The sequence below is a fragment of the Cydia fagiglandana genome, chromosome 11 (assembly GCF_963556715.1).
Source record: "Cydia fagiglandana chromosome 11, ilCydFagi1.1, whole genome shotgun sequence".
Classification (NCBI taxonomy): domain Eukaryota; kingdom Metazoa; phylum Arthropoda; class Insecta; order Lepidoptera; family Tortricidae; genus Cydia; species Cydia fagiglandana.
Window position 1 is genome coordinate 1098263 of NC_085942.1, and position 25343 is coordinate 1123605.

General features: G+C 38.5%; 4 protein-coding genes across 5 annotated transcripts in view; 1 reads left to right on the plus strand and 3 right to left on the minus strand.

Annotated features, from left to right (window-relative positions):
- Positions 1 to 34: 34 nt before the first annotated feature.
- Positions 35 to 4438, minus strand: LOC134668780 (tektin-B1-like). Its single transcript, XM_063526238.1, has 8 exons — positions 4123 to 4438; positions 3283 to 3499; positions 2626 to 2840; positions 2089 to 2227; positions 1738 to 1821; positions 1397 to 1534; positions 1013 to 1098; positions 35 to 659 (listed from the first exon to the last, which is right to left on the minus strand). The coding sequence occupies exons 1-8, from the start codon at positions 4329 to 4331 to the stop codon at positions 473 to 475; spliced, it is 1275 nt and encodes a 424-aa protein (XP_063382308.1). The 5' UTR covers positions 4332 to 4438; the 3' UTR covers positions 35 to 472.
- Positions 4439 to 4836: 398 nt separating this feature from the next.
- On the plus strand, positions 4837 to 17577 carry LOC134668605 (uncharacterized). The gene is made up of 12 exons (XM_063526044.1): positions 4837 to 4994; positions 5068 to 5743; positions 5899 to 5961; positions 7474 to 7621; positions 8366 to 8484; positions 9179 to 9415; positions 9816 to 9972; positions 13844 to 13983; positions 14284 to 14383; positions 14483 to 14611; positions 15389 to 15676; positions 16148 to 17577. Coding segments are annotated over exons 1-12 (2211 nt in total). The 5' UTR covers positions 4837 to 4992; the 3' UTR covers positions 16300 to 17577.
- Positions 17578 to 18006: 429 nt separating this feature from the next.
- On the minus strand, positions 18007 to 19362 carry LOC134668716 (ATP synthase subunit d, mitochondrial). The gene is made up of 3 exons (XM_063526158.1): positions 19157 to 19362; positions 18869 to 19087; positions 18007 to 18355 (listed from the first exon to the last, which is right to left on the minus strand). The coding sequence occupies exons 1-3, from the start codon at positions 19273 to 19275 to the stop codon at positions 18169 to 18171; spliced, it is 525 nt and encodes a 174-aa protein (XP_063382228.1). The 5' UTR covers positions 19276 to 19362; the 3' UTR covers positions 18007 to 18168.
- A 2699-nt stretch (positions 19363 to 22061) lies between these two features.
- The window catches only part of LOC134668759 (protein trapped in endoderm-1), a 63947-nt gene continuing 60665 nt past the window's right edge, over positions 22062 to 25343 (minus strand). Inside the window, exons 5-6 of one of the 2 annotated variants that reach the window (XM_063526212.1) lie at positions 23868 to 24085; positions 22062 to 22652 (exon numbers count right to left, since the gene is read on the minus strand). In XM_063526212.1, the coding sequence (XP_063382282.1) occupies positions 22289 to 22652; positions 23868 to 24085 (582 nt within the window). In that variant the 3' untranslated portion in view covers positions 22062 to 22288. The remainder of the gene's footprint in view (positions 22653 to 23867; positions 24086 to 25343) is intronic. The other variant, XM_063526214.1, reaches the window with a different exon arrangement.

Genomic DNA, 25343 nt, shown 5'->3' on the forward strand with positions numbered 1-25343 from the left:
AGTATTTACAGTAATACCGGTACCAAACCGGTTAATGTTAGTGATAAAAAAAATGATTTGATTTGTCTTGTTACTTTACCGATAAAAACTCATAATATTATTATAATTCTGTGACAAGTGTATATGTAATTATTTTTTAAAGGTTACCGATTCCGACCCACGGTACCGGTATTCCGAAATGATTATAGGAAGAAATCGCTCAATTGAGCTTAATATAAATGTTATCTAAAAACATCTGTGGCCTATTTTATAAAGCTACAAGGGGTTAGAAAGAGACTTCCGGTTGTAAATTGTAACTTGTAGCTTTATAAAATAGGCCACTGGTGTCTAAGTCTTAGTATCTATTAGTGTACTTATTTTACCGGTTTTAATAAATAGGTACCTCCAAACTAATCGGTGCTACCTGCATAATAGGAAACGTTAATACCGGTACACAATTTACATCAACCTACTATCGGTACCAGTAAACCTGTTATTCCGGTACCAACTCGTCTTTCATATGACAGTATCCCACGTTCCTCTTAAACTCTGTCTCATCGGGGCCATGAATCGGTTTCCGTATCTCGATGAGACGGCGATCTGTCTCTAGAGCTTGGTTCTTGTACTGAAGGTCCTTGGTCACTCGTTGGTGGTGGTTGTACATTCCGTGGTATGTTGTTCTGGGGACAGGATGGCACATTGAACCGGTACCGGTATTTTGATATAAAACTATTCTACACTCTAACAAGGTTTAGATACTTATTAGAATAGCGTGGGAAAGGTGGCGCAAAAAGACAAGCGGACTGTTTACAATATATAGCTACATACGTAGAAAATTTATTTGGAATAAGTTTATTTGTTAGATAAGCATTTATCACTTTCAGTTCGCATCTCAACATCAATAAATACACTCATGCTCAGTAGATTAATTTTAGACCTTGATTGATAGTTATTTATGTAAGGCTTTTGCGCCTTAGATTGCAGGAACTCGAACAGACTTTTTACATTAAGGTATTGTGATGTTGGTACTTACAAAGCATCTTCCAATTTTTTCTCGAGCATATTTGAGCTCATATGAACTCTTTCATACTCCTCCATCAGCCCACGCATCGGTATATCCTAAAAATACAATCGCCTTAAAAATGTAATTATTAAATTATAATCTTTATGTACATGTATGTAGTTGTATACATATATCCAGATCTTCCAGTAACAATTAACTATTACGTGAACTGTTTGTGACATTGAAATGAGTGCCTATCTAATACCGGTATACTCGAGTAAAGTGTATGGGAAAATTACCGCAGTGTTGAAAAATATTGATTTTCCGGTACCGTCATCAAATTTTATCAGTAAACGGGTGCCTTAAATATTTGTACATATTTGTATACCTATGAAGTTTATTGGAATAAATTACCTGAACTCTTTCTAACACTGGTCTTTTCATTCTCATCTCCAAGCGAGTTTCCACAAGTTTGGTGGGGTTGATTTTGTCGGCCACGGCCGCGCGAAGTGATTCAATTTCACGGTCCAATTTTGCTAGGTTGCTTTCCAGCTGGAAACAAAACCAGTTCAAAATAATTAAAAATGGGAACATTATAGTGACTCCATAAATATATTATGTTATAGCTTCTGCCCGCGACTTTGTCTGCGTGGAAGGATGATGATGTTGATTAAAACTGTCCGTTCTTCCTCGGGCCTCAAACCATGTATCATACCAGGCCTGGGAAACCTAGTAAGTTAGTGCATTATCATTACCTTGTATTTCTGCCACTCCATCTCGTTTCTCGCTCTCTGCTGGTCGTAAACGCGTCTTCGCATTATCATTTCCACCTCTTGAGACTGAAAGGAGCCATCGGATTATGTATAATATATTGCTTAAAAACCTAATAGCGTATATTGCTGAACTGGAAAGTGATTCGGATTTATAAAAGTAAAAAGACTAAAAAGAAAGCCTCTCCCAGCGGAACTGATGGCCGCTTGTGCAGAAAGGTTTCTGAGAAGTGATTCCAGATAGGTGGACCGGTTACCTTAAGGGCAATGCTATCAGTCGTTGTAGATCTCCTTAGAGAAGGCATAGCTGAGGATCTTTAATTATGGTGAACTAACCTGAGCATACATCTGGTTGCGCGCCTGTTCCCTGCTTTTGAACATTGTGGCACGCAGAGCCTTTGACTCTGCCATCAGCTGCTCGGCTATCTGAACCGTATTTTCTATGCAATTCACGTAACTCTCTTCGGTCATTGACCTGTGAAAAGAAAATGCTTTATCATTAAAAGCCTTTATTATTATTATTATAGTACTTACCAAACTTAGGGTCCATTTTCGGAATTAATGGATCAAGTATGAAAATGGAATTTCCAATGTGAAGATTCTAAGTGGAAGAATTCTGAAGTATTCGGAATTACTCGAGTACACCTTACCGGTACCGGTATTAGATATTTCAACACAATACCGATTGCAATAATATTCAAGTGTGTTCTTGAGGTACCTATACATATTATAATGAAATTAATTTGTCATTAAATTTAGAGCGATAAGTACTATGAGCATTAAATACCTAAAAAACCGGTATTATACCGGTTCCACCTGTAATACTGGTAACATACCGGTTTCTTCTGTAATACCGATACCATAAGTACTTACTCAGCCGGTATCCTCGTAGGCTCTAACTTATATGATATATCAGAGCTGTTCCTATCTAAATGCTTCACATGATTCTCCAAGTCGAGAGTTTCCTCTTTATTCCTTATTTCTCGTTCTAGCCGACAGAGGACGTTGTTTAGTTCCTTCAGCTTTTCCCAACCCATGTGGCATACGTCTGTTAGTGTGCGTTTGCTGTTCTCAATTATGTGGAGTTCCTGCAAGTTGTATAATAAAATTAGAACCCAAAAGGCAGCAATGAAAAGCGAAGCGGTTGGGTGAAAAAGTGTAAGAAATCTTAGTCAATAAATTTACCGATAACAATTAAACAATACCGGTAAAAATTACCTAATACCGGTAGCGGCATTTAGATCTAAACGGTACCTGTTACCGTTTAGAGACTTATGGCGCGATTCGGGAAATGGTTTCACCAGATATGAAATAGTAAAGATAATATATCTTTGAATCTCTAATTCATTTCCCGAATCGCGCCGTAAACCCAGGCAATTGTCAAGTGAGTAGGTATCCTTAACTTAAAGACCAAATGTAAGGTCTGGTCAGACCATAACGTTTGCATCGCGACTTCATTGCACAATATAAAAAAAATACAAAATGGCGGACTTTTACCATTCAACTTTTCACAGCCAGCGCCATACTTGCCTTATTCAGTTCTTCCCCTAACTGGTCCCTGGTAAGCTCCGGCGGCACCCTCTGGTCCCTATTCGATAAGCACTGCGAAGACACCATAAGCGGGACCTGTAGGGACTCCAAATTAAGCTCTGTGGCGTTCTTCTCTTCTTTTAGAGCGCGGATTTCGTCGCGAACCATCTCGCTGGTGAAACGCTGCTTCTCGCGGAAGGAGTCTACGAGGAATATTCTAGAAAAAAATTAGGTTATGGTCTATGGTGAGATGGTGACTATTGTAATTTGTGGTATTTAACAGCCAGAGTCCAGACATTTAAGTATCGCAGTTCTTTATCACACTGAAGCGGAACTACACGCCGCGGCTGCGGTGCGTGAGCGACTGAGCGAGAATATGCACCTATGTTATGTAGCGCTATCCCGCTCGCACACCATATTAGCGTATAGTGAAGAATGAAAAAAAAAACATTTATTCAGGTGAAATAAACCCTATTTTACAGACTTTTTTCTTCTGCCAAACTGCAGGGCAGTTTGTTGGCAGAGGGAACTCCCTTAAACATAGATGGGTAGACTTAGCTAATTGCCTAATTAATTGTTAACTTATTTAGGTACATCTTATTGCTTATGCTGGTAACTAACTTCCAAGACCGCCCAAGTTTGCCTTCAGCCTGACATCTGGCAGCTGTTGCTGACGGCCAGCCGCCAGAGGAGGCTAGCAGCTTGGCAATATACTAATGTTTACCAATTTTACCCAACTACGGCAATGCCAAAAAAGAAGGGACTAAGTAACCCTTCTTAATACTAATTATCAAAGTGCAGGGCAAAGCATCCGGCCAATTTTGTTATCTATATACTTGCCTATCCCTCAACAGCTCATTATTAACGTAATTATCCCATCGCGTGGTGACCGAAGTCTCGTTCCTTAACTGATTCGCCCTATTTCTCAACTCATAGGACTCTAAACGACGCACTCTCGCCTCATTCTGCAGTTTTTGGATGTTCCTCGTCCAGTCTAGGACACTTAGGCGAGGGTGGGGCTTCTCAAAAACTGGGATAGATGCATCCATGATGCATGTAATTAATGCAACTGGCTGAGTGAGTGGTTGTGAGCCTGGAATGTTTGATCAATAACATTTTCAATAGGTCATGTCATGGTTATAAGCACTGTATTTTTCTAGTTATCATGTTATTTTCTTTGGAAACATATTAAACTGTGATCGCTAAATTAATAATAGGTATGATAGTTCGAAAACTACGAAATATCACATAAACTAACTGGGCTCAGCGCCACGTCAATTAAGATTAGTTTGATTTTCCCGCTAACAAAAAATCATAGACAAGACCAGACAACAACGGCAAAGGAATTATTGTTCAGCCAGTTACACAAGTATTTTAACACAAGCGTAATAAAAATAAGAATATATATTTTTATTTGGTATATTAGTTGTTTGCGATATTTATTTCATTTATTTAAAAGCATTGAACTCGGATTTTCATGTTAGAATAGTAAACGAATTGTGTACGTCAACTCATAGAAAAAAAAAAACAAAACATTACTATTCAATATGGCGACCGGCTTGTAACGACTTTGAAGCTCGTATTTCTTTATAGCCATATTCGCTTAATATTTCATTTAAATCGAGTATTAATCGAGTCTAAGTTGTTGTAAAATTAGCTAATTTGTTTTAAGTGTGTTACTGAAGAAGATCTCACTTTATCTACAGTAAAATGTAAGTAGACGCTTACATCAAACTTTCCTTTTGCGTTACAGTTTACCGTTTCTAATGAGTAATTTTGGTCTAGGTATGACGATAGGCGCGGGGGTGGTCGTGGCGGGGGCCGTGGTGGCCACCGTGGTGGAGGCAGAGGCGGGCCTAGAAGCGGCGATAGATCAGAAGACAGAGGCGGCAGTAGATTTGGCGGGCGAGATGGCGGCGGTAGAGGAGGAGGCCGCGGCGGTGGACGGGGCTTCGGTGGCGGTCGAGGCGGCGGAGGGCGTGATGATTACCGCAGCAACTTTAAAAATGATCAACCTGGAGGCAATCTCCGTAAAATCCGCTGGGATACGGTTGAGTTGATTCCGTTTCAGAAAAACTTCTACGTTCCCTGCGATAGCGTCGCTCGGCGCACGCCAGCTGAAGTCGAAGCGTACCGCAGCCAGCACCAAATAACTGTAAAAGGCCGCGACGTGCCTAACCCTAGCATCTTTTTCGAAGAAGGTGGCTTCCCTGACTATGCTATGAAAGAGATTCTGAAGCAAGGTTTCCCCAGTCCAACCCCAATTCAAGCCCAGGGCTGGCCGATTGCTTTATCGGGAAGAGATTTAGTTGGTATAGCTCAAACTGGCTCAGGAAAGACCTTGGCTTACATCTTACCTGCGATTGTGCACATTATTAATCAACCGAGGCTGCTGCGAGATGATGGCCCCATTGTCTTAGTATTGGCACCGACTAGAGAGCTTGCTCAACAAATTCAACAGGTAAATTACATTATTTCTCCATTCTTGTTTGTCTCATGAGCTAGGTTTGACTAAGCCTGCCTTTTCACTTGTAAACCTGCCATTAAAAATAAACTAATCTGTTTAAATGAGTAAAGATTTTTGTAATAACTTGTTTTGTTTTTACGCAACTCCAGACTCTAGTTGCGATGAACGGGATACCAGCAGAAATGGATGATCCCAACACGGACACAAGAATTGTAAACTTTTAAATATTAATAAGTAGCTTAGCAGGCAGGCTATGTTCGAAAACCTTAAAATTTTGGCTATTAGTGCTAAAAACATTTTTTTTCTAAAGTACATTTTCCAAATTCGAAATTGTGTGAAGCTAGGTCAGGTTTCTGAACGTAACCTTTGTGTATTTAGTTATTTCAGCATTTGATCACCGTTTTATATATTTTTAGTGCATTAGGATGTTGATTAGTAACTCCACCATTTAGTTAGCTTTATTTGTATGTACACCAATTTACTATAATTTATTCATCAATCATATTGGGAATATTTGGGGATCTGATGCCAGCAGAGTAAGTTAATGGCACACAAAAGTGTGTTAAGTTACACATTTTGCAAAAACATTGAAATATATCAGCATATCCCTTTTTTGAGATGTTTATATTATAATCAGATGTGGCTGCTATAGTATAACACTAGCTTAATATTTAAAGTTCTCTTAATAAGTCCTATTATTTTTCAAAAACTATTTACTTAAAACTATTTACTCAGCTGGCGTCATAGAAATCGGCACTGGATGAATAGTGAATAATTTCATTCAGTGTAGTTTTTCTGTTTTTAAAAACATGGCCTTCTAACAAAACAATAAAAAAGTTAATTTATCCTAACAATGTAAGTATATCAGTATTAATACCTAAACACATAGAAACTGTTAATAGGTAGGTAGACCTTTTATATTTGCAACATTTTAAAAATAAACAAGATGAGGCTGACATATTCACCTAGAGTCCTAGAGTGTCCAAATCCAAAGCCTCAATAAAAATCAGAAAAAAAAACAAGAGAAACTTTAATAAGATATGGTTAATATTGGTTATTGGCCAAGTTTTTTTTAACACTAATAAACATTCAAATCAAGAAAATCTGTTTTTAATAATTATGCTTTGAATGTTTATATGAAGAGGAAAGGACAATCGCCTCTCACCATATTTCTATGTTGTTGCTTTGGGACTTATACTCTTCTAAGCTTCATTTTGATATTTCATGTACTAAAATGACAGTTTCATTTAACTACCATTTGTGACCATTAAATAGCAATTATGTATAGTCACGCTCCATGATTGTTATCCCAGGTAGGGTTCTGGCTAAATTGGACATTCTATAGCGTAAGTATGGAACAACCAATTTAGCTAGCCCGAACACCGGTTGGATACTGCAGAAAACATTTTTCGGCGCGGCCGAACGGCTCGGCAATTTAATGTCCGAAGCTGAATCTTCGGCCAGAACATGGTTTTTATGCCGAAACCGAAACCTACCGAAAACGAAACTTCAGTCTGACACTATAGGTCGGTCAGACAATTGGGCCAATTTAACTGTCATTCTCGTATTAAAAAATCTATATAGTGTTATATAACATCGTGTGACAGGGACAATATGATAGTATGAATAGTGTCCCTGTCACACAATGTTATATAGCATTTTATGTGGGAGCACCATAAAAAAAGGTTTAAACTCTTGTTCTAACAGCAGTATCTTGTCTCTAGGTCGCCAATGACTTTGGTCAAAGTGTGGCCGTGCGCAACACGTGCGTGTTCGGCGGGGCTCCGAAGGGGCCGCAGGGGCGCTGCCTGGAGCGAGGCGTGGAGATTATCATTGCTACACCTGGCCGGCTTATTGACTTCTTGGAGAAGGGTAAGTGATTATATTTACCTTTTGAACGCCACAGACGGCAATTGACGTCAACGCAAAATCGTGACAACGACGCCAAAGACGGCATTTGACGTCGATCGTTTTTTGATGAAAATCTGAAAAACACCCCACATTTAGGTTGGCATTATTTATTCACCAACTAAATTTTACCCCCGTGGCGTCAGTGGCACGGCAAATGGATGCGCCGTTTGGCGTTCAAAAGGTTAAATTTACAGAAACTATATGCAACAGATGTGTAATGCTGTGAAATCGTATACGGATGTAGTGCATACTTGTTTTCCGTCGTATTTTCTCGAAAACATTCCTATTTCTCATGCTACTTCAGTCAACGGCAGTACTTTTTGTACCGAGACTGACTGAAATAGCAAGACACGTTCGTACGTTTCCGTGAAAATACGAAGGACAATAATTATAGTTGGGGAGCCGACGATGCTAAATGTGTAGTTACTCGAGCGTCGTCGTACAGACCCTTCGAGCAACACGGAAGGGAGGCGGCATTCGCACTATTTCCCCTCTGCCGAGGTCGCAAGCCGGTGTTGCTCGAAGTACAGACCTATTGGAATCGAAATATTAGATGATAAGAAAAAAAAGGGGGAAAAGGTAGACTACACGGGGTAGCAAGATATCACTCATATCTTAATCTGACGCGCTCGAGTGACTGCAAAAATCCCCTCTTGGCCTCCCCTACTTTGCACTATATCTGTACCTTTATATTTTGTCTTGCAGGTACTACAAACCTGAAGCGCTGCACGTATTTGGTGCTGGATGAGGCTGATAGGATGCTGGACATGGGCTTCGAGCCCCAGATCAGAAAGATCATTGAACAGATCAGACCAGACAGACAGGTTAGTACATTTTACCCTACCCTATCTACAAATCTAATCAATACGAAACAGCCTAATAGCCTATACTTCGTTTTTTTTAGCGTTAGAAAAAGACTAGGCAATCTTGATCTTGAGTAATCTTGACGTGTATTTTAATTGACAAACGCTTTTTAAAAATCAGTAACTATTACTTATGAAAGCAAAATAATGTAATCATATAATGATTTTAATAACAAAACTTCCGTGAGACACAGACATATTAAATAATATTAAGAACGGGTCACTCACGTATTTTAAGTCGAAAAAACATGAAACATGTCGAGCGTTTTTCGACTTAAAATACATGAGTGACCCGTTCTTAATATATTTAACATATAATGATTCATAATTGGTACATATTAGCCGTGACTTATTTTTTGTGATTAAGTGTTTTTCAATAAAGACACGTCTAGATGGTTTATCTTTTTTCTAATGCTAAAAAAACGAACTATAGTCTGTAGGGACCCCGCTTACGAAGCAGGAGGTCCTGGGTTCAAATCCTTGTAATCCATTTATTTGTTTCTCACGAATATTTGTTCTTGAGTTACGGATATGTAGTCTATGTATCTAAATATTTATTTATAAGTATGATTGTGTATTGTCGCATAGTATCCATAGTTTTGCTTAGTTTTGGCCTAAGTTGTCCCCAAATATTTATTTAATCTTCTTTCCCCAGGTTCTGATGTGGTCCGCAACCTGGCCCAAAGAAGTCCGGAACCTCGCGGAAGAATTCCTCCACGACTACATCCAAATCAACATCGGTTCCCTCCAGCTGTCGGCCAATCACAACATCCTGCAGATTGTGGATGTCTGCGAGGAATGGGAGAAAAATGATAAGCTGATAACTTTGCTCACTGAGATCTCATCGGAGGAGGAGACTAAGACTATTATTTTTGCTGAAACTAAGCGAAAGGTCAGACATTTTTTAACATGGAAAGGAATGAGTTTTTAAATAGGAGTATATAGGTTTTTAAAGGGTAGCCCTGCTCGTCTGTTTACAGTGTATAGATACGACAATAGCGCGTTCAAAAAAACGCGGTGTGCATAAGCTCTTAGATAATCTAGTATCTACACTAAATAAAATAATAAGTGTTGTTAGTTAGTTAAGTAAAGTAAAAGTTAAATCTTTTACCATCAGGCGGAGGGTTTGTTAATTTTTGTAACACATTGACAAATTCTTAGCCCAAAAGACCATAAGTCGTAACTTTGTGTTTAAAAAATTTGCGGGATTCTTTTAGTTGTCGATTTTAAAATGGTATAAAATTGTCTATTATAATTATATTTAAAAAAAAAACACTATATTCTGTGTGCAGGTGGACGAAATAACCAAGTCCATAAACCGCGCGGGGTGGCGCGCGCTCGCCATCCACGGCGACAAGAACCAACAGGACCGCGACTACGTTCTACAGCAGTTCCGGAACCATCCCCGCGGCGTTCTGGTCGCCACCGACGTCGCTGCCAGAGGGCTTGGTAAGGTTTCACGTGCAACTCGTGAGCGGGACACCGCTCTACACGTGTATAGCGGTGTCCCGCTCGCAGCCCGGCGTGGCGGTCCCGAATAATAAACACACATACACACACACGGTAATAAGAACCAATAGGACCGCGACTACGTTCTACAGCAGTTCCGGAACCATCCCCGCGGCGTTCTGGTCGCCACCGACGTCGCTGCCAGAGGGCTTGGTAAGGTTTCACGTGCAACTCGTGAGCGGGACACCGCTCTACACGTGTATAGCGGTGTCCCGCTCGCAGCCCGGCGTGGCGGTCCCGAATAATAAACACACATACACACACACGGTAATAAGAACCAAGGACCGCGACTACGTGCCACAGCGCAGTCATCGTCAAGGAGTGCTGGTAGCTACTGACGAGAAGGCTTGCACATCAAAAATATCAGAAAAATCTGCGTGTGAATGCGAGAAAAATCGGCGTGTTATGAAGTTACAGTTTTGTCTTTAAAAGCGTGCTCTTTTCGTGGCCCAGGTGTAAGTCGCTAAAGCAAAACTGTTACTCCAACACGCAGATTTTTCTCGCTATATTACGCGGGCGCACACATTCACATCTCGAGAGAAGAGCGGGCATTGGCTTAAGCCCGAAAGCTTAAGCTTGAAATTGTCGTATCGTGAAGAATTAAAGAATGGAAAATATGCTAAATGAATTGATATACATATAATCATACCAACATGAATTTGTGTGAATTTGAACAGTAACCAAATGTGATTACTGTTCAATGGTATATGTAATGACATACAGGGTGTCCCAGAATTCGACGTCAAGCCGTAAACGGATGATAGACCAAGTCATAACAGTTATCATAAAAATACAAAAAAAAATCCAACTCATGTTCTTTAAAAATTCACTAAAAAATCCACACCCTGTAATTATTCAAGATTACACAATAACAAAAAAATTAGAATAAATTATGGAATTTGTAGTAACAAGAGTTAAAGAACCATTACAGGTTGTGGATTTTTTAGTGAATTTTTAAAGTGACCATAATTTTAAAAAAACATGTGTTGGATTTTTTTTTTGTATTTTTATGATAACTGTTATGACTTGGTCTATCATCCGTTTACGGCTTGACGTCGAATTCTGGGACACCCTGTATAATGCAATTAGTATGTGACATTATTTTTTACATACCAACATATTTGCTATATTAAAATATGTAGACGATTGCAGGAATCAATATACAAATTAGGATCGAAATAATACCTATTATTACCTATAAAAAAATAGTGATACACTGAAAATAATTCAACAAAAAAAAAATCTACATGAAAATTCATAAACATAGGAAACCGTTGTTTTTTGAGCACTTGTTTGAAACGAGTTGGTATTTTCTGGCACTTCATATTAATTTACTTTATTTTGGTGATTTGTGAACAGAAAATATTATATAGCTATTGTGTTCAAGCGTAAATTGTCTTCATCTTTGGTCTTCATAACGCGTTGTATTTTACGAATGAAATATAAATGGAAGTACAGATTAGAGGAATCTAAAACTTGAAAGACGTTTTCAGTATATTTTGTAATAGGTCAGGGCTTTTTGTCATTATTACCGATGATTCTATAAAAACTGTCAAAATAGACGAAAAATTATAACCACTAAAAGTGAATTGGTCATTAAATATCAGTGACCACTAACTAAAGAATCTAAAATATTGACATTGCTCTGGTCTAAAATGTTGTGTTCAAAATTTGAATGCACCAATTTTATGAATGTATTTGCCCAGAAGTTGATCATCTTATGTTTGTGCCAGCTAACAATGTCAAGGGCAGCAAATTCGGGCGCCATCACTGTAACAACGAAAAATATAAAAAATTGTTACTTTAAAAGTATGTCGTCATAGAAGCTTCCCTTTAGGTATCAAACTTATTATCTTAAAACTACCAGATTGAATTATGGCGTTGAGCAATTCGCGCTGACGATATAAAAATACAAATCACAATTTTACAGGAAACGTAAACCTAGCTTATCTCTGGGGAAAATGTGGACAAATCCGCAGAAGGAGAACTAACGATGCTTAACAATTCTAGCATATTATTTGTCTCCATTCTGTAGCGGTTAGGTTAGCATTGAAGATTTAAAAAAATATCCATGAATTTAGGTCGTGAGCCGAGAGGTTTTCTATAAAGGCGACCTACTTTTGAATTTACATTGGGGTCAAATGACCATGACCCACCAGGGCAAAAGGAATAATTAAAATAAAATTATGTGCTGGCGCCGTAACTTTCGTCTGACGCTCCCTAAAGACAAATTAATCACGGTGGTGATATTCCCGCCAATACATAAACCTAACAAAGGCAACAAACAGAAGATTTTGAAAGAACAGAAGCGAGGTTTTTTATAGTAGTTGCGTTAAATGATCTCGCTCTGTTGACCGGGGTGTGGTCTGAGAACCGAGTCAGGGCGTAGCGTGGGACCATTGCAAGCGAGACACTTGTGTCCAATATTCACAAAGATATAGAAGAAATTGAAGCAAACTGAGAAGTTTAGAGATCAGAGTTTAGAATATACATTTGACTAAGAAAACGGATGAAAAAAGGACAATGTTGTTCATGCGTTTGTGGTCAAAGTACGCCATTAATTAAAAAGTAGAATAGTTGTAGGTAACGTGAAAAACTAGGAAATAAATTGAAGTGAATATTGGAACAGACATTGACAATGCAATGGTTTAAATGGGGCTAATAACATTAATGATAGACAACTGAAAATGTAGGAGGATTTTATTTCTAAAACTAAATTTATTGTGACTTCTTCATCGAAAGATATAGTGGTAGGCATTTAAAGTTATCTGCAATATTCTGCTCAGTTCAATGCAAATGCTGGCATTCCTGTGTTAGAATTGACGTTGAGATTTGATTTTTTCAATAGACGTAAGACTGTAGTTGTCTATCATTTGAATTTGCCCATAATTAATGTGAAATTTCCATGACTGACTTGGCATTATTCTCGAATGTTGTTTTCATTTCAGAGGCGCATGCGTGTCGAGATAAAGGCTAAGGGTGTGTTGCTGACTTAACGATGATCATTACAATGACAGATTAGTACTGTCAGCGCACACTGTTAAGAGCATGCTGCCTCTAAAAGGGGATGGTGATTAGCAAGAGTCAAATTGCATAGATCATCCATTCAATACTTGAAAAATCGATAAAAATTTAATTAAAATTCAATAACCTAAATTACAAATGAAAGCTAAACATAATTGGCTATATTTGTTTAATTTTTTTGTAGTAGGTAAATTAAATGGGGCTGACTCAATCACCAGGGAATGATGTAAGAGCAATACATGCTTGGTTAAGTGTCATGAGAGATTTAGAGGTAAATAAGACCTGCCCTACGCCACCTGACGACGTTAAAGCAGGACATGATCATTAGTCAGCACACCGAGTCTTGGCCGACACTCCGGAACCACTGAAGGGCATAATACAGTTATTTCCAGCATCTACGCGCTGGCGACGACAAAGGTAAATATTTGTGACAGTCACGTTATGAGGAATAACTTTGTATAGGCTTAAGCGTTTGATATTGTTGACATAGTATAAACACTTCAAATCTAACGACTATTCGGTAATTTTGTAATATAACTAGTCGGTTTAATTAATATATACCCATTCTCGTATTTAAATTGCGTCATAATCACGAAACTAAAGAAATTTCTAAAATGTAGAACTGGGAGTTCCACAAGGGTCTAACATGGGTCCCCTTTTTAAATTGCCAAACAAAGTTGTTCCTCCAAACATTTTCTTCTGCAATAATTTGTCGCTTTCGTTTTGTGCTATGTTCGAGCCAATATCGACTTTACTTGTATAGTAACAGAGGTTATTTCCGGTGCAGATGTGGAGGACGTGAAGTTTGTGATAAACTATGACTACCCGAATAACTCGGAGGACTATGTGCACCGCATCGGACGCACGGGACGCTCGCAGAATACCGGCACGGCGTACACGCTATTCACTCCCAACAATTCTGCTAAGGTTAATATTAATTAGATAAATAGTTTCTATTTTAATCAATTTAATTTGATTTTTGATATCGACGATTTTTGATATAGATATAGTAAAACTATTTTCTTTTTACTCTTTACCAAGTTTCAATGATATGATCTTCATTGGTCTTGAAAAAATATGTTATTTTTTTGGTGAATTCCCATTGGTCCTCGCCCTACGTGACCGTCGCCATACATGAGGCATCATAATTAATTCAATTATTTTATCAATAGATTAGGAATCCAGCAATCCTGTAAGATTTGTTGTCACGTTTAATATTTTCCTCAGGCCAAAGATTTGATGTTGGTGTTGCAAGAAGCTAACCAGGTGGTGAACCCAAAGCTGTTGGAGCTGGCGCAGTGCGGGATGGGCTTCAAGGGGAAATACAGTAATTGTCTTTATTTACTTTAAACATTTTATTGCCATTACACAAATATAACCCGTATAAAAGGATAATATAAATAAAATAACTACTGTTACCCTGTAGATCGTGGCCGCTACCGCAACGACCGTGACGACGACAGGGGGGGTCGCGGCGGCAGAGACGGCGGGCGCGGGCGGGGAGGCGGACGCGGCGGCGGCCGCGGGGGGTCGCGCTTCGGAGACCGCTCTGGAGGTATACACCTTTACAACAGACTATCGCTCTCTCATGTCGTGACTCATGACCGGTCATTAAAAAGACAATTTAAGTAGTCACATTCGATCATGACAAATTAAATAATACCTTGTAATAGGTACCGTGTTAGTTTTAAATCGTATTGTTTTTCTTATTAAACTGATATTTCAAGTGGCATCACAATATCCTTAACCTTTTGAACGCCACAGACGGCAATTGACGTCAACGCAAAATTGTGACAGCGACGCCAAAGACGGCATTTGGCGTCGATCGTTTTTTGATGAAAATCTACTGAAAAACACGCCACTTTAGTTTGGCATTATTTATTCACAAAACTAAATTTTAGAGATGCAACGGATAGTTGTTTGGCCGGATACCGGATATCCGGCCTGGAGACTGGCCGAATATCCGGTATCCGGCCGCCGGATATTCGGCCGGCGGAACTATACCTACATTTCGGTTTTTCAGGTGCGCATTCTGCAGGTTTGACATGTTTCCTAGTAAACGTTCGCGCGGACTCATTTCTAGGTTCGAAATGAGTGCGCGTGCAAGACAGTGGAATGATTAAATTGTTTTAAAATAATAAACAAGTACGATTATGACCGTGTCTGTTTCTTAAATCCAATTTGTTTACTCCGAAATCAAGCAATGTTACTATCCGGTATCCGACCGGATATCCGGTGCACCTCTACTAAATTTTACCCCCGTGGCGTCAGTGGCACGGCAAATAGATGCGCCGTTTGGCGTTCAAAAGATTAAACAAATATTTATTATCAGGCTCACGATGGGACAATAACTCCAGCACCGACAATGGAGGCGGCTACCAAAGCGGAGGAGGTTACGGCGGCCGAGGCGGCGGCTTCGGCAACCGCGACGGCGGCGGCGGAGGTGGATTTGGCAACCGCGACGGGGGTAGCGGTGGTTTCGGCAACCGGGATGGCGGTAGCGGTGGTTTTGGCAACCGTGATGGGGGAAGTTATGGCAACCGCGATGGCGGCGGTTTTGGAAACCGCGATAGTGGGTTCAGAGGACGCGGCGCGCCTAGGGGAGGTGGCAGAGGCCGAGGTGAGAATTATTATAATTGCTAAGAAAATATATATGCATAAGTTAAGTTGTAATAAGTTTCTGGAGATTATTAACGAAATTATTTTATATTTCACTGAATATTCAATTTTAAAAGTTTACAATTCAGGTGCATAGTTTTCTAGAGTTTCGTACCCAAAGGGTAAAAAGGTCTCGGGTCCCGACCCTATTACTAAGACTCCCCTGTCCGTCTGTCAGTGTGTCACCAGGCTGTAACTCATGAACCGTGATAGTTAGACGCTTGAAATTTTCACAGATGATGTATGAATGCCGCTATAAGAACAAATACTAAAAAGAAAATAAAATATTTTTTATGTGGGGCTCCCATACAACAGACGTGATGTTTTTGCTGTTTTTTGCGTAACGGTACGGAACCCTTCGTGCGCGAGTCGAGAGTTGCATTTAACCGGTTGTTATTTGCTGGCATGCCACTAAACACTAATTCCCCCCCAGGCGGGTCCGGCGGAGGCTTCGGCGGCGCGCCGGGCGCGGGCGCCGCGGGCTTCAGCGTGCCGCCGCCCGCGCCCGCGCCCGCGCCCGCCTCCTACTACAACATGTACGCGCAGCCGCCGCCGCCGCCCAACAACAAGTTCATGCCCAAGTAATATTAACTATATTACACACGACGACATCAGAAATAGACCAATTTTTAATGTGGATTGTGTTTTTGAACTTTCAATAAATTAAGACCGGACAGATTTGGTGAATTTAGATTTCTCGTCTTTGATGTGTTGATGCAAAATTTTAAAATACTCAATAATTGGTAAACTAGACCGGACATCGAACTTTTGGCGGATATTAATAATAGGAACTATCGATGCTTTTCTCATATACTAGTTGTCGCTCCCGACTTTTTCCGCTAATTGCGGGCCTGAAAACTTAGGAACGTCCTAAACAATCTTAAATTAAATCTAAACTACAAAACGTAATTCAAAACCAAAAAAGGTAAGACAATGTTGCCCCTGCAATAATTTGTTTGTAAAATAGTAAATTCCTTTTGATAAATAATCACACTAAGTTAATTTATTTATTAGTAATTTTACTCCTACGATTTAAAAAAGTACTTTTATTTTTGCATAAATACAAGACGCGCTAGTAAAAAAATGGCAACATTTTCTTACTTTTTTTTGTCTTGAATTACGTTCTGCAGTATAGTTACTGAATTCGTTCAAAATGTTCGCTTATTAAAATTGTCTTTAATCCCTGACCCTTCAAGTGGGAAGCCGCCGGCTCTCGACCGATGACGTCATTTGATTAATTGAAATAAAATCAAAATTCAAACAACTCAAAAAATAATATATGCCACTTGAAGAGACTGAGGTTTATCTTTTTAGTATTTTCCTGAAGGATTTCTAATGTATCAACACATTTATTTTTAAAATACCATTTTGTGGTTCTTCATGCTCCAAATACTTCTTGACACCACTTTTTTTTTTTAAATTAGCTAATGAAAAATAATGTGAAAATAGTGTGAATTGTGTGAATCTGTACCTTTTCTTATTCTTAAAGTAAACTAGCTAATTATTTTCTCCACACAAATAATAATCAAAATTTAAACTTTCAAGATCCACCTTAACTTTTTTTTGAAGACCATCTATATCAAAATTGTGATTTTATTCTTGCATTGCAAGCCTAGAAATATCTAGATAAGTAAACTTAGTATAATAAATAATAATGCTTTGGATACTGGACAATTTCTCCTCTAAAACTATGTTCATAAAATCTAGAAAAATATGTATGAAGTAGAGTGTACATTAAAACTACTGTTGTGTGAATTAGGTTTTCACCGCTATCTGTGAACATTCCCATACTTTGTCATAGAGCACTGGTTGCAGTCTGTGAAATGTGCAATTCATCAAATAAATGTTTATATTGTATAAGGATTTTCTTGTTTTATTTCCATGTCTTGTCTTTTCCTTCGTAATAAAGAATTGTGTCGCTTATCTTCAAACTCGGGTAAAGGGGCCCACTGATTAACAGTCCGCCGGATGGTATCGGCCTGTCAGTTAGAATAAAATTTTGACAGTTCCGAACAACTGACAGGCCGATACCATCCGGCAGACTGTTAATCAGTGGGCCCCTTAAAACCATTCGACCCTCAGCAAATATCTACTTTGTTACCTTTTCTTAATACCAAAATCGCATAATCTGACACATGGATTTACCGAGTTTGAAGTTAAGCAACTCTATTATTGATTATAGATCATTTGTCTCAAGACTTTACACATCTCATATGAATCAATGAATCTTTGCCAATAGTAATGTAATAACTAGAATCTCTTTAAGGATAACATAAATAAAACATAAAAAGGAAGTTGATCATAATCATTTATTCCTACATAAATTATACAGATGTTGACTAAATCATTTTGGCATCATCAGCCACCAAATTGATGCCAAAATGACGCCCAGAACAGAGTTCAGTCATCCATACCGATTCTATGAACGAGAGAGCTCCGTTATTGAATATTGGTTTAGTGGTGACCACCAGCGGGTTTGTTGGGGTCAACATAGTCGAGCTGTTCCTCGGGGTTGTGGGGCCAGAAGGTGGGCTTGTTGATCGGGTCGATGGCGTCCTGGGGATAGGCGTCCTTGTAGTCTTCCATGGTCATCTGGTCGTAGGGCAGGAGGGCCTTGGTCTCGTTGATTTCCTTCTGGTAGCTGGAGAAAAGAGATTTTATTTTAGTCTAAAGCTGTCATGAATCTTAGTGAAAGCAGTAGTATGGTCGCATTTTAGCACTTGCCAGTAATATAGTAATTCGCAACTCCTTACAAATCAGAAAGAAACAAGCCAATTAGCTTTATAACAACAAAATTAAATTAATCCCAAGTAGCTTTTTTACATGAGAACATTCTAAGGGTAATATAATTTGAAACATGGATCAGATAGTTCCACCCTGAATGTATTCAAAACAATTTTGACCCACCTAATAAGACACTATGACAAACTCAAGTACATTAAAATATAAACAAATTTGTCATTGGATAATTCTCATAGCTTAAAATTGCTATAGTTTAGGAATGAACGAAAATGGAGTACTAGAACCTCTAAAATCATAATTATTTCTATCAGAACTACTACAAATCCATAGCCTGTCAGTATAACAGGTCAACAAGGAAATTCATCAGTTCATGTGTACTGAATATTCTAATTAGGTACATTTCTACACTTACTTCGAAATGTTTGCGTTGGATGCCGCAACGAAGGCATCCACAGCCTTCTTGACCTCAGCCCATTGCGCGTCCACCTTCGCGGTCAGCGTGTCCGCGGGGTACGGGATCTTCAGAGCTTCATACTGCTTCTGGAAGTTCTCCACCATACCGGGGATAGGCACTGTTTGCTTATACAGGGCCCAATTGATCTTCGGAGGCTCCGGGGGATTCGCTAGCACCCTTAAAAAAAACAAAATTTAACAAAACAAAATCGACCAAGAAATTATGTAATACAGCTCCAAAACTAACCTTCGAAGGTAACCATCGGATTTGATTTTGAAGGCGGCGAGGTTGGTCCTCTGCTCCGCCGGGACTCTCTCGGCCAAAGCAGCCCAGGAAATGTTGCTCTGCGCGATTCTTTTCGCCATATTTCGGCGATTTTATAAAACAATCAGCAGAAAATTACACCCAGAACGGAACAGACAGAAGTCAAAGACGTCAAGTTCAAGTTACCATAGACAAAGTTTATTTTTTTAGTGTTAAAGCGACTTCAAACGACACGACAAGATAAGTGACTCGGCTCGTTTAGTTTAGTGTTTTTGCACGATGCTAGTAGTACGTCGTAGCATCGTGTGAAGGAATTGTATTTTTTATTGCGAGGGAAAAATTTTAAAAGTTATTAATGTTTTTTTATTCATTTTCTATAACTGTTTGTCAGACATTCTTTTCTTTCATTGATAAAAAAATATAAATTTCTCTTTGTTTTCATGTTCATTATATTCTAGTTGATTATATTAATATTTTCTACGGTAACTTAAAGAATATTAGAAAAACAATAATGAAAGAATCGTTTTCTCGTTTGTTTAATTTTTCAACGTTAATCATTCGAAGAACTCGTTGACGTTGGCCAAGTATGGCCGTTGATTTAACAAGGTAACATGTCACGAGCATTTATCATTAAGTTAGGTACTCACCTATGTAGGTATTAATAAAACAAGATTATTTTACACATTTAATTGATTTACCTTTGGTTTTCGTAGTACTGAATAAAAATAAAGTAGTACAAATAATTTACTTTCACTTAAACTAATAGACATATCGCAATTCGTGTTAATCGAATATAATTTTTATCGTTATTTATATGCTAATTGACTTTTACTTATCAGTCTTTGTAAAAACTAAACAGTTTTCCACCATACCCTTTAATTCTATTTAATTCCAATTTTTCGTTGGTACTTAATGAAATGAACACAGTAATTATAAGTAGGTAATATTCAATAAATCATTTTAACATAACATAATCTTCTTAAGAGACCAGTAGCAGCCAGTTGGAAATTACTATTATTGTGTGGATATGTCGGTTCTAGGTAACTACACTATATTTCTCGCGTCAAATGATGGTCCTTATGACAGACTTTCCTTCAAAATTCAAATCTCTTTATGTTGGGCTTAGTAAAAAATATTTAAAGAAATGTGTGTGTTTTAAGTCACTCGTGTTTAAATGCGTGCGTTTTAAAGTTAGTGTGTCTCACGACTATTAAAATTGGATTAAATGTCTTTTTGCCGTATTTTTATGACGTAACATTTCTCTAAATAAATGACTGTGCTATCTCTACTCCGAAAAATGTCTAGAGTTAGACCAAGAAAAGTTGCAGCGGTTTTGGTTTTGCTATCAAAATCTCTGCAGACTTTGCTTGGTCTAACTCTGCAAACATTGTACGTGATAGCTACTCCATACTCAAGCTATTGCACTATCATTCGACGCGAGAGGTAATACAGGATTTTCAGATTGCCAATTGTATATTTTTATACAAAATATTTATGCAATTTCGCATCTCGCTGTGCCTACTTCTTCATAGTTTGGTAGGTATAAAGGAGCATGGCACGCTGCGTGCGATTCGCACGTCGTTCCGACGTCGCTATAATACGCGCAAGCGGCTACGGAGCAACGTGCGAATCGGACGCTGTGTGCTATGACCCTTAATAACAATGATAACGTTACAGTATTAAAAAAAAGCCAAATTATCTAAATTCTAAAACAGGGAATGTTATAACTTGTGTTCTTAAATAAAGATTACTGGATATTTGCTTAACTTTGGTAAAAGCACTGGTACATGTGAAATAGGATCAGTCAAAGAATTTAAACCCTATACCGCCCAAATAACCTAACCATTTTTTTATAAAAGCTCGCTTAAAAGTCTTTGCTTACGGTGGCGTTGTTGATCGGGTCGCCACTTTCCCGAATGAAGGTTGAGGGAGGCGATGGCTGAGATACGCGTCATACTCGTGAACGGGTGCTGTTTGTGGAGACTGGTCTGTTAAGCTAACACGAGCTATTATACTTAGTAACTTTTATTAATTAATTACAGTAAGACGCCTCATTCTGTTCTCGTATGTTTCTTTTCTTTTAATGAATGTATTAATTATACAGGATATTGACTCTTGGAGACCTTATACATCTCTAAGGATAACTTGATAAACTATATAATCTTATAGTTCTGACACCTAGAGACATTTACACCTCTAAATATTATAGATTTTTTTTTGTGTGTGTTTTATATCTGTATTTTGTATGTAATTCGACATTAAGAGACCATATACATCTCTTAGTAATTGTAATACGTTAGATTGAATTGTTAGTTTTATTTTATAAAATTGTTGATGTTATTATTTTTGCTTTTATGTAAATTCAATGTTGACGTGTAAAAGTGCCCTTGTGGCCTATTTGCTGAATAAATGTTGATGTTTGATGTATAATAGCAGAAATACCATGTCGGTGGCAGCCAAGTGTACAGCCCGCCTGAGGGTAAATGGTTACTGCAATTATAGGGGTGTCATTTATGCGTTGCCAAAGTGTCGTTATGACATAAAAATTATAAATCGTCTTTCTAAATATTAACTCAATTGTTTCTACAATGGCCTAGGGTTGAATTTATTGACTGTGTGTACAAAATTATTAGTATTAAGTTTAAGTAAGTATTTACATTATTAACAAAACTATTTACAAGTTTACAATAAAAAAAGTTCGATTTTTGTCTAATCATTCGCGCCAGCTAGCGGAGGCACTTAAGGCCTGTGCATACCGGCTGCGTGTGCGTGACGAGCACGTGCGCGTGCGGCGTTGTAGTATACAGATCCTTATGAGTGACGGCACACCGCTTGCGTGACGTGTGCGTGTGCGGCTCCAACATTTTAGCGCACGAATTGAATCCAGTTGAGTCTGCGGAGACCATCTATTAGAACTTCTTAAATGCTTTACACATACTTCATAGTCCAACTTCTGTTACAATTTCGTAGATATAGCAATAGCAAACCAATTTCGCAAAGTATTTAATAATTTCCTGCCTTTTTCTACTGACAAATTGGGTTTGCGCCACTATAGAAGACTTAACCTAAAACATTGAGATTCTGCCAAAAAACACAAAAAACGATTCATATTATTCATAACCTCGTAGGATTTCTCTTCTCCACATAGTGCGGTGAATTAGACGAATGCCCGACCGTCCGACTTCCCAATGTCGTTCTTCGCATGACCGGATTGGTCTTGCAAAACTTTAAAAGGTTACCGTACGCCGCTCTATATTGTCTATTGGTCGCTGCGTATATTAAGGGGTTGATCACACTCGACGCCCAGGCGAGAATGGAGGCTATTATGTGAAGCCATGGGTATTTTATGCTGTCGTCTGCTACGTTCATGATCATTAATGGGAGGAAACAGGCGAGGAAACAGAGGAAAATGGTCAGCATGAGAGTTGTTAGGCGGGAGTCTTCTTCTTTTTCTTTGGCTGTTTGACCGCTTAGCTTGCTGGAAAAGAGAGAACATTTTATTTGATAAATTGTTCATGTCATTTTTAACTATCTAAAAACTGTAGCGAATGAAAACCATTCCACACATTTTTTTTTATATGTACTTTGAACTTATGCTTAGACTGCTGCTTACTTTAAATAATTCTGTTATTGGATAAGTACTTGCATATAAAAATAGAACTTAGGACTGTTGCTTTGTGGACAGGACTGTTGCTTTGTTGATAAACGTAAATAACGGCACCAGCCTTTTCTTAAAATTCAGACTTTGGCTTTACATACTCTGGTAAAGCCTGTCCAGGAATATATGATCACGCGCCATGTTGCGGAATTTCACTGGAACTAATTTTTTCATACTATACTGTCACATGAGAATAACAGCGCCCTCTTGACAATAATGATATATTACTGGTCAGGCTTCAGTATTCAAGTGATTAGGTTGTGGAATTGTATGGCGGGAAGGTAGCCTTGGGAAATTCCAGAAACTTCCTCGACCACAGACTTCAATTATTACACTAGAGCCATATTGAGCTTGCTTTCTATAGCCTTTCGACTCAATCTGATCTGGGGGTCAGCAACCGGCACACGGTGGGCTGAATTTTGCCTCAAATTATTTTCTAGACCAAATTCACTTATACCTATTCATTCTGGGATATATTTACCTACAGCTAAATAAAGCTCATTCAATAAAAAAAACTGGGCAAGTGCGAGTCGGACTCGCACACGAAGGGTTCCGTACCATAAACCAAAAAAAAAACGGAAAAAAATGCAAAAAGAAAACGGTCACCCATCCAAGTACTGACCACGCCCGACGTTGCTTAACTTTGGTCAAAAATCACGTTTGCTGTATGGGAGCCCCACTTATATCTTTATTTTATTCTGTTTTTAGTATTTGTTGTTATAGCGGCAACAGAAATACATCATCTGTGAAAATTTCAACTGTCTAGCTATCACGGTTCGTGAGATACAGCCTGGTGACAGACGGACGGACGGACGGACGGACGGACGGACAGCGAAGTCTTAGTAATAGGGTCCCGTTTGACCCTTTGGGTACGGAACCCTAAAAAACAACTTTAAAAATGGAATTTTTATTTTTATGGAAAGCTATTTTCAGGCCACCGTGCGGCATAAGGTCCCTTTTATTCGGAACAACACAAACTTGTACTAAACCCACACCCGTGTTATGTACTCACATAACTACTAAAGATATACACACCCACATACACACCTTCGGCCCTCCAGCTTTCTCTTACTCTCCCGCACTCGCCAGTATATACAAGAGTAGGACACAATGATCACCAGACACGGCAGCGCGAAACCAAAGACAAAGAGGTACTTTTTAGGGGAGTGTCCGGCCTCGTCGGAGAGTATTGTGCAGGAGAATGTTTTTTTGTCGAGCCCCAGAGTGCCCCAGATGCCCAGCAGTGGGGGAACCTGGAAAACAAAAAAAACGTAGTTATACTTTTACAAGCTTTTGAACTCATGCGTGTATGTGTGGTCAAATATCGCAAAAAACAATTCCTTATGTTCAGTTAGCCCCAAAACTTGTTAAACAGAAGATGGTAATAGGAATTAAGTGTGTGATACTAGTACTACAATCTCATTCCGTTTGATTTGTTTTGTTAAAAAACTTATTTCTGTTACATTTTTCCGCAGCCAGACGTTAAGGGTCAAAAAATTCCAAATATAAGGGTCTTTCCTGTAGACATGCCTTTATAACGGTCCAGTAAGAAATTTAGGCTTTTAAGTGCATTTATTTTAATTTATGATGTCCACCAGAAAAGCGCATTAACTTTAACTCATCGTTAATTCTAGGAATAAATATAACAAGCTTGTATTTTATACTTTGGCAATTAATACAAACATTAGTAAGTTACACAATTAAAAGTTATGTAAGTTATGTTTCCGCTCCAAAAACAGTAGGAAGTAGACCACACAGCGCGCGTTTTATATCAAAATAGCAATATTTGCAGTAGGAAGCGATAAAACACCTAATTTTGTGTCGAAGACGGCTTATACGATTATAATAAAATCTACGAACCATAAATTTTATAAATACGCGTATATATTATGATGGCTATCCATTCAGGAAATATACAATTGACATTCTTTCATATAAAAAGGACTGAAACTGTACGGCTACCACCAGTTTGACACTGACATTATAGCTAGCGTGTGTGTAAACTTTATAAGTATCGCTCGTACTCGCATATATAGCGCGAGCGAGATGTATATTAAGTCACGCAGACTTTAGCGAATATGTCAGTTTCACACTGCTAAGGGTCGGTTGCACCAAACTATGGAAAGTTTCATAGTATAGAGCCGGGGCGCGCCGGCTGACGCTGATCAGTCTAGTCTGTCAAATGTGGTGGTGCAACTGGCCCTAAGGCAGTCGTGGGAAGGCAATGTAACTTTCTGGACATTGAAACTATACATTTATGACCAAAACACAGATGCGCGGCTGTGGGTCGTCTTTATTAGCATTAAACTGATTCCATTCGAAATCGTAAACTTAAATTCGGCTTAACAAATGTCATTTATTTTATTGTAAGTAAACAAAGAAAGTATTGTTTACTTAAAGTGCTTAAGTCGTAAACTAAAGAAAGAAAGAAAATCATAAAATTTTATTCCTCAATTGGATGAAACACTTTGAATAATTCGGTCGGCATCATGAGAGTAATACCAGTAATAT

Coding starts and splice junctions, on each gene's coding strand:
- LOC134668716 (XM_063526158.1), bottom strand. CDS start 19,275: ATGGCGAAAAGAATCGCGCAGAGCAACATTTCCTGGGCTGCTTTGGCC. Junction 19,088..19,156: donor TCCGATGGTTACCTTCGAAG/GTTAGTTTTGGA, acceptor GTTTTTTTTAAG/GGTGCTAGCGAATCCCCCGG. Junction 18,356..18,868: donor TCCAACGCAAACATTTCGAA/GTAAGTGTAGAA, acceptor TCTTTTCTCCAG/CTACCAGAAGGAAATCAACG.
- LOC134668780 (XM_063526238.1), bottom strand. CDS start 4,331: ATGGATGCATCTATCCCAGTTTTTGAGAAGCCCCACCCTCGCCTAAGT. Junction 2,841..3,282: donor TAGGGGAAGAACTGAATAAG/GCAAGTATGGCG, acceptor TACAACTTGCAG/GAACTCCACATAATTGAGAA. Junction 660..1,012: donor AAAAAATTGGAAGATGCTTT/GTAAGTACCAAC, acceptor TCCTGTCCCCAG/AACAACATACCACGGAATGT.
- LOC134668605 (XM_063526044.1), top strand. Junction 5,962..7,473: donor CCAACACGGACACAAGAATT/GTAAACTTTTAA, acceptor TCTTGTCTCTAG/GTCGCCAATGACTTTGGTCA. Junction 14,612..15,388: donor CTTCGGAGACCGCTCTGGAG/GTATACACCTTT, acceptor ATTTATTATCAG/GCTCACGATGGGACAATAAC.